The 9,093-nt window shown below is 40.6% G+C and overlaps 1 protein-coding gene across 1 annotated transcript; it reads left to right on the forward strand.

Moving 5' to 3' along the window:
• Positions 1–7,462: 7,462 nt before the first annotated feature.
• LOC149141145 (inactive DNA gyrase subunit B3-like) lies at positions 7,463–7,963 on the forward strand. Its single transcript, XM_089451165.1, has one exon. The coding sequence runs from the start codon at positions 7,463–7,465 to the stop codon at positions 7,961–7,963; it is 501 nt and encodes a 166-aa protein (XP_089307291.1).
• Positions 7,964–9,093: the final 1,130 nt, after the last annotated feature.

A 9,093-nucleotide genomic window follows, 5' to 3' on the forward strand; every position in this document is an offset into this window, starting at 1 on the left:
TCCTAACTACGCCGAGGGTACAAATGGTTTTACCCGGTTGTTGAAACAGAGTACTCCATTCTATTGGGAAGAGATAGCTCAGAAATCGTTTGATGCACTAAAACATGCGTTGACCCATGCACCGTTATTGCATCCTCCCAACTTCAACCAGGATTACTTCTTGTATCTCGCCGCCTCTCATTCAACCATTGGAATGGTCTTAGTTCAGGAAGATGAATTCGGTACTAAACATGTGATATATTACCTTAGTCGAAGCTAAAATACTCACATGTGGAGAAATTGGCATTGGCAACTGTTCAAGCTGTCCAACGTTTTCGTCACTACATTTTACTACATAAAACTACAGTAATTTCTGATTGCAACCCTATGATCTACATTTTGACCAAGCAATTGCTAGGGGGCAAGTACTCTAAATGGATTGTTATCCTGCAGGAGTTCGACTTGGAATTTGAAAATTCTAAGTCTAAGAAATCTTTAGTTTTTGCAGAGTTAATGTGTGACTTCCTGCGTGCTGACACGGAAACTGTGGCGGAGGAGCCCATTCCGGACGAATCCTTGTTTCTAATCAGCACTTTAGATCCATGGTATGGGGATATCATCGTTTATCTCCAGACCCAATCCTTTCGACCAGAAATTTCAAGGTCATAACGTCGGAAAATACGATTCCAGTCCCAACAATTTAGGATTACTGGAGATACTCTTTATCGCCATGGGGCGAACTCTGTTTTTCGACGTTGTTTAACTCACGAAGAAGCTGAAAGGATTCTAAATGACTGTCACTCTGGAGCGTGTGGCGATCATATGTTTGGGTATGCCACAGCCCAAAAGATATTGCGCGTGGGCTACTTCTGGCCGTCTTTGTTTAAAGACTGTATTAATGCGGTCCAAAAATGCCACAACTGCCAAATTTTTGATCGAAAGATGCGCGCTCCACCTGCTCCTCTCCACCCTATAATTGCCGTTCGTCCTTTTGCCAAATGGGGTATCGATTTTATTACATGTAACCCTCACTCGGCCGGGGGGCATGCGTATATCATCCTTGCGGTAGATTATTTTACCAAGTGGGCCAAGGCGATGCCTACATTTGAGGCAGACGGAAAGACAACTGCAATTTTCATGTTCAATCATATAATTGCTAAGTTTGGTGTCCCACAAGCGATTATCACTGATCATGGGCGTCATTTTCGAAACGTTATGATGACCGAACTTACATGCCAGCTTGGGTTGCGTCACGATAGTTCAACTCCTTATTATCCACAAGCTAATGGTCTGGTTGAATCCATCAACAAAGTCTTAGTTATCATGATCCAACGAATCATTGGGATTCATCGGTCGAATTGGCATAACATGCCATTTTCAGCGCTTTGGGCGTATCGAACCTTAGTAAAAACATCAACAGGGTTCACTACTTTCCAGCTAGTTTATGGTCTAGAAGCTATGTTACCCCTTGAATGCGAAATCCCATCATTGCAAATGGCCATCGAGTTACTTCTAGCCTTTTCCGAAGAGGAAAAACGTTTGTTATAGTTGGCTCAATTAGATGAGAATCGACGTGATGCTGCATTGGCAATCGAGACTCACGCAAAACGTATGAAAGCTCAGTATGATCGAAATGTGACCCCTCAAAAGTTTTCGGAAGGAGATCTAGTCTTAGTTTACGATCAAGCTAATGATAAATTAGGCGCTGGAAAATTCGTTCCTATGTGGCATGGTCCCTATGTTGTCAAGCGAAAGCTAGCAAAAGGGGCCTATGAATTGGTAGACTTTGACGGGGACTCTTTAGTTAAACCCAGAAATGGTATTTACCTGAAGAGGTATTATGCTTAAAGAATGGGTATGGAGAATCTTTAGTTAGGATAGTTTTTCTTTCTAGCTTGTGTGTTTTAGTTTAAAAAGTGTGCTTAGCTTAGAGAGTGTTTTTCGTCATCATTCCTGCTTATCTTGGTTTTACTCTTGGTATTGCAGATGTCGATGCCTCTCCAAACATACATTGGTTTCGCTGATGGCGCTTGTCGTAATACACGGAACATTTCTTCCGCAACTTGGGTTATCTATTCGCCCTCTGACGAGTTGGTATCTATGCATGGGGTAAGCCTCGGTCAAACAACGAACAACATTGCTGAGTATAGTGCAGTGATTGAGTTATTATCTGAATCTGTTTCATTTTGGGATTCGGAGTTTGATAGTGAGGTTAGATTTTGAACTCGTTGTATTACAGCTTAATAGAGTGTATGCCATTAGAAATCCAGTGTTATTAAGATTATTTTTGAGAGTGTATCTCTTGGAACGTGAATTTGATTATATTGAATATCGGCATATTCCAAGATCTTTAAATACATTAGCAGATGCAATTGCTTCTCGAATGTTAAGTAGACATTTGCAATAATCATACATGTAATTTTAAAACCATTCCATAACATGATTTACAAGATAAGCCGATAATAGTGATATATATATATATATATATATATATAGGAGTGTGTCAAAAAATACATCGTCCTCGATCATAGGTTGAAAAACACCTTATGATTGACAAAAATGATAAGTACAAAAAGCAAAAATGTCATATGTGCCCACAATAGGCGATCATCCTATCACTGGTGATGATCTCGATAAGAAACAACTGCACGGGCCACCTTGCAAAGGAACCTCCTAAAAGGTCCTGGGACCCCAATCACATAGCGCTGAAGTCGACGAGGAATGTCATCTATGGTGGTCTCTGGAATACCTCCTGTCAAGCGCTCTAGATGACTCTCCAACTCGGCCAAAACCTCTGCTGATTTGTCCTGTGGGGCTGGCACGACTGCAACTGGTTGTTTCCTATCGTAAGGCCGGAGAGCGGCTGGTCACTATGGACCCACATCTGCATTTGAAACTTTTACTATCAGTTTTGGGACGATAGAAAAATAACAAAAACAAATTAAATAGGAAAATGTTGAAAATGATTTTACCTGAGTCATCCCATTGCTCTCCTGGTGGAAGAGCCATGTCTGGGTCACCACGAAAATCTACCCCAATGTAAGGGAAGTCCTGAATAGAAAAAACTTGGTTTTCAAACCATTGGAAATACTCAGGTTTGAATTGAACAACCTCTGTCCCCTCATCCGGATGACGGGCCATAACTGCAACCCATCGCATCAGTTTGGGCTCTCAAGGAAGCCCAGCTCCAACAGTAAGGTGCTACGGGATCAAAATGGGAACCCTCTCCAGACCAAAGCTCACAACCAAAGCCCCATAACCAAAGGTCTTCAGTTGTCCATTTTTGGCTCTGGTCAGTTGGCCTTTCACATTGGCCAACACAACATCGCACCAGTTGAAGATGGTGCCTCGAAAGCAGTCAACTGCCATCCGCATCTGGGATCCGGTGGCAATATGTAATGCAGCACTCCCGCAAAGTCTGGTGACAGTAAATGCGATCACCATGAGTTCAGGAAGGGATATGGTTTTAATGTCTATCCCTTTGTCTCTAGCCTGGTTGTTGCAGAACTCTAGCCGGAGGCTATCGACAGACTGGCCACCTGGCCTAGTCCCGAATAGAGTCAAGTCTTCGCCTCTCTTAGGCAAACCGGTCAAGAAATATATGTCTGCTGGCTCGATTTCGAGCTGGTGGCCACCAATGAAGAAGCACTGGTCCTGTATGCTCCATCTGTCAACCAGCCACTGTAAGAAATCCACCTGGGCCCTCATGCCAGGTATGGCCCAGAATTTGTACAAGCCGCATGCCTTCAATGCATAGATCGAAGGTTGGTGATTCAATGTGGCTAGATCCACGTCCTCATGCTCTCATTCACGCCAATCTAGCATGATGCACTCTTTGCATCCAATAAAAAGACAAATTAGAATGCTAGAAATTAATTTGTTTGGGCCAAATTTGAGAATTTTTGGGTTAAAAACCCTTGTTGCGGGGACCGCACCCTCTGGGTTAGAGACAGTGTGTGGGTCCGCACCTTGCCTACATGGAAGGTGCGGACCCCTGACTTTTTCCGCATTGAGAAAAAGTCGGGGTCCACGGGCTGCCAGTGTTATGCCTGCGGGCCCCCGCGCGCGGGTTTTTAACCTAAAAACCCTCCAAAAAATTAAATAAAAGCCTAAAACAAAAAATGAAATGGTTAAAAATTAAGAGTAGGATGATGTGGATTACCTGGAGAAGACGGCGTTCGATTCCGACGGTTGGATTTTCCGCAATCTTCACAGGAAGTTTTCTGAACAAAAGCACTATTTTCTCACCCAAATCTCAAACGGTAAAAATGAATTGACGAAATCCCTTTTTATAAGTTTTTGAGTAAATAAATTGCAAATTTGTTTATGTTTCACTTTGGAAAGGTAATTTTTGCAGCATTTTTATCCATTTCAAACAGGTACGAGTAATGTTTTCGTTTTTGTTCAGGATAAGGGATTATTCAGGCAAAATCTATCATTTTCAACGAAAAAAAACATTTAGAGTCACCTTTAAGCTCTTTTCTGACTCCTAAAACATGAAAAGATTGCAAAGTTTTTCTTTTTTAAACTCGTTAAAACGGAACTAAAAAGACGGTCCACTTACAGCTCTTTTCTGACCATAAAAACATGAAAAGATTGCCGGATTTTTATCGTTTCAAATTCGATATTGGTTATAAAACGACGTGTCATTGATCGCTTTTTTACTTTTTTTTGGATCAGGGGCACTAATTACGAAAAGTACTCCTTGTTCGTAAAGATCAAGCGGTTCTCTCAAGTATTATTTTATACTTTTTCGGGATTGGGAGACACAAATTTACGAAAAAGGTCAACCCTGGAGTCTTCTTAAGTTTTTTCAGACTCTCTAAAATTGAAAAACGCCGAGTTTCTCCTATACTAGACTCGTTAAAATTTCACAGTAAAGGACCTGTTCAATTACAAAAAGGAACGAACCACTCCTTCTTAGGGTTCGAATTTAAACTAAGTTGGACTCATCCGAAGGATGAGCTTATAATCAAGCAAATGTTATCCTCCTCAAGCTTGTCAAAAATAAAGAGGTACTTTCCAGAAATGGTGGGGGAAAAGAGAGAAAAATGAGTCTGTTTGTCATACTTTGTAACCACTCTTGAACACGACACTTTTATTCACCTGGGTTGGGAAATCCTTTGCCTAACAGTTGATCAAACCACATTGAAAGTCTTCAGCCGGTTTCTGGGTATTAACTTTGGGTCAATTGTCACCAAGCCATTTGTTGTGTCGTTATGTGTTCAAGAGGTCACTGCCAATAAGTCATTCATCTGCAAAATATCTGTCATCCATCTTGACCATCCCTGAGTCAGTCCTTGCAACTAAGTTTCTTCAACTTGATCTATGATTTTGTGTTGTGGGCTTGCCTGCGACGGATCGCTTTCTATCGACTTCAACTCATTATCTAGAAAGATGATCTAGAAATCTTCAGTACCTTGGGATCTGCATGCCTCAATGGTAGGTTTCTCGCCTTTGACGACAGGTTGCATCATTGACCTTCGATCAAAGGATTCTGTGACATGTTCGACATCAACACATTTATTCACATCTCATGGATTGTACTGGGTACTTTGAGAGCCATTGACATCACTGGTAGTTTCTCTCACACTTGTTAACAGTTTACATCATTGACTGATAATCAAGTGGTTTCTACCATGTTCGACTTCAACACATTCATTCGCATGGATAGAATCGTACTGTTTCGGGAAGTAGAAATGAAGACCCTGGATCTAGTTTCCACAATCCAGGCTTGGAGGAATTTTGTATTCATTATATAATGGACTATTCATAAACAGATGGCTACGTCCATACTGTGTCCACATGAGTCTATACTTGTGATGTCTTACAAGATCATTCCTGTATCAGAGCAGTAGTTAGTTTTCTAAGTCAGTTTTGATCTGAGTATGGGAATGCCTACCTCAGCGATGATATGATCTCATATATATATCTTGCATTGAATGTTTTTACAAGTTCCAACCGGGCTCTCCACAAGATGATCCTCGAAATGATAAAGTACTTCACTCTTCCTAAATGATAAATGAAATCCTCATCTACTACAGACTTCGCACTTTAGGGGGAAATTTGTTACACAAAAATATCGTCACCATGATTATTTGCAGTCAGTATGGGTCTATCATCACTTGTACTGTCCTCCTAAGCAAGTCTCAAACCTCAGCTCTTCAAGTCAAGCTTTGAAAATCAGAGAAAGACATTGAAAATCAACAAAGCTCTGGTTCCGCACTTTCTCTCACTGTTGCCTGTGGTCCCGCACATTTTGTTTATAAAAACTGCGGACCTGCCCGCTCTGTCCCTAAAGGAGTGGGTGCGGACCCCTGTGAAAGTAAAAAAGGCGCAAGTTTATTCTAAAAAACTCACTTTGGGTTAATTCTAGATGATTCTAGAAGGAATTTTGACGTTGATTGGCCGCTCTTAGGTGGTTCATGCATCCCAAAAGAGAAGGAGCTAATCCCTTGATGAGAGGAGCTATCCCTTTGAAGGAGGACCTAGTAACTTCCCTCCATTGCACTATAAATTAAGGCATTGGGCTGGTTGCTAGAGAGGTTAGAAGCTGAAAATTTTTGAGGGTAAATGCTGGTGGAATTAAGACTTCCTAGTTAAGATTGAAAGGAGAGATCACATACCTTTTTGGCTTCATTGGGAAGAGAGTGAAACTTGTCAAAGTAGAGGAGACTTCTTGCTGGACCCTGGGAGGAGCTTGTACAATGTTAAGGCACAGGCTGTAAAGTTCTTCTTTTGATTTGAATTAATACAATCAGATCCATTTTTCTCAACAAATTGTCTTATGTCATTTGTTTCATGATTTCCTTGACTTTCATGTTAAATATGTTTTATGATATTGGCTTTTCAGGTGCTATTTAATTTGTTTGCTTGTTTGTGTTTGCAGATTCGCGACAAGGGAGCTCATTTGGATCGAAAGAGTGAGGCTTCCACAAACTTGCATTGGACCCAAGGTAGGCCTAAGACACTTGTTTGCCTTTGTTTATAAATGCATATTTAGAGAAAGATAGTTTGTGATTGGCTTGCTTGTCACTAGGTCTTCTTTAGATTCTAGGCAGGTCTATCTTGTCCACAAGATCAACTCATTCCATGTGACATTAGCGTTTGCAGTCTCAAACATGAAAATGCACAGAGCATCGATTTGACATGCCAACTGAAGAAAGTAGCAGAAGCAGTGTTACCTAATGGAGCTATCGGTGGTTCCATTATGTGTGAATATGGCATCCAAATACATGAGAAGGTCTCCATTGGACATCAGGCTAAGGACATGGAAACATGAAAATCGGTATCAAATGTTGGCAACAGCAGGTGTAGAGTTCCAGAAGATCTGGATTTTGACCCGTCTCTGTTTCTCCAAGCTTCAAAAACAACATGGCTGATTGTGAGACAATGGATCAAGCATGCAAAGGGTCTGTGAACATGGAAAAATATTTGTCGTCACCTTCTGTTGCTGAATGTGGGGGCCTTTGTTCCAGAACGTATGCAGACTCTGATTGTAGCGAAGGTGAAGGTGAACACTATGTTCACTATGAATCAAGTGCAGGTCTTGGCTTGCTTTTCTTTGGAGCATGTTTCTCGTAAGAAGGTTCCTATAGGGCCAGAATTTCAAGCTGACTTACCTGTATGTAGACCTCAAGCCCGGGTGTTTCTATCTGATGCCTATGATAGAATGTCATCCCAGCCATGTCAAGATGTTAACTCAAATGATGATGACAAATACTCCCAGGGTTTGATTGGCAATCGAGTGTGGCCCTTTGTGGGATCAAATGGTATCATTACCAAGGATGCTGTAGGACAAGGCAGATCTACATATTGCAACTGTCCAGACTCAAATTCTATAAGGTGTGTCAAAGAGCATATTGAAGCAGAACGGGAGATGCTGAAACTAAAGCTTGGAGAAGCATTCTATTCATGGGGATTTCATGACATGGGTGAAAGTGTGTCAGAAAAATGGACAAAAGAGGAGGAACAAACCTTTTAGGATCTTGTGAATATGAATCCCATATCATCAAACAAGAATTTTTGGAATTATCTATCCGTGGCCTTTCCATCAAGAAGCAAAAAGGAGCTGGTCAGTTACTATTTCAATGTGTTTGTACTACATCGACGGGCTTTTCATAATAGGTTAGACCCAGATAACATTGACAGTGATGATGATGAAGCAGATTGTACAAACTCGGAAAATGGAATGAGTGAGAGATTCTTGATGACTGAGGAGGATGATGATTCAGTGGATGAATCTGATGCGTCAGAAGGTGATGAATTGGTTGCAGGATCAGATGATGAAACGACAAATACGAAGGATGATCAATGTTGAGGACAAAGGAAGGTGAAAAGTCAAAAACTAAATGCCTAAATATAAAACAAAGATATTTACAACAGAGGAATAGGATCCAAATTCCTATTTTCGACTTCAGATATGATCTATAGCTACAGTTGTCGCCTTTTTATTGGTCATCAAAGAGTTTCAAGTGGAATAATGAAATGTTGTTCTGTCTATAGAACAGATGGACGGTTCATTTCATATCCTCAGGGTTTTAGTTGTAACAGCTCTCCATTTGGATCGATTTGTTTTCTCATAGTGGAGCTTATTTATTGCATAAAAAATCATATGTAAAGGGTTCTGAGTTCTGGGAAACGGTGGAGGAATAACTCAACATTGGTTGTATAGATTGACAGAGAAATAATTAAATGGTGCAGCTCTGATTTATAAGATTCTTGTGGTATGAGTTTTGGCATGTGTTTTTCTCTCTGTTTCATATGTATCCTGTGATGTTTTGCATTTCATTCATGATCGTTTTCAGCTAAATACTTTTACGTGAGAAAGGTAGAATTCAGTCATTGCTCTGCCTTGAGGAAGTGTTCAGTCTTTATGTGTTTTCTTCTGCCTGGAAAGGATTCATACATTAATGCCCTTTTCATCTTTCTTAAATAGTCTTTTCACCCCATTTAAATTCATTTTGATTGCTAAAACCTCATGCTTATCTCGCCTTATGAAATATCTTGTGCCTTTGGTTAAATCTCTGCTCATGCTGTCCTTGTCCCATGCAACCCAGCAACTTAGTCATTAAATCAAATATCCCTCATTCAAATTCATTTTACTATCCTAAA

Source organism: Pinus tabuliformis, chromosome X (assembly GCF_031772625.1).
Source record: "Pinus tabuliformis cultivar Carrire ecotype Pingquan chromosome X, CPIR1, whole genome shotgun sequence".
In the NCBI taxonomy this organism is placed as follows: Eukaryota; Viridiplantae; Streptophyta; class Pinopsida; order Pinales; family Pinaceae; genus Pinus; species Pinus tabuliformis.

What these genes read in the sequence shown, in the direction of transcription:
- LOC149141145 (XM_089451165.1), top strand. Translation starts at nt 7,463, where the DNA reads ATGCAGACTCTGATTGTAGCGAAGGTGAAGGTGAACACTATGTTCACT.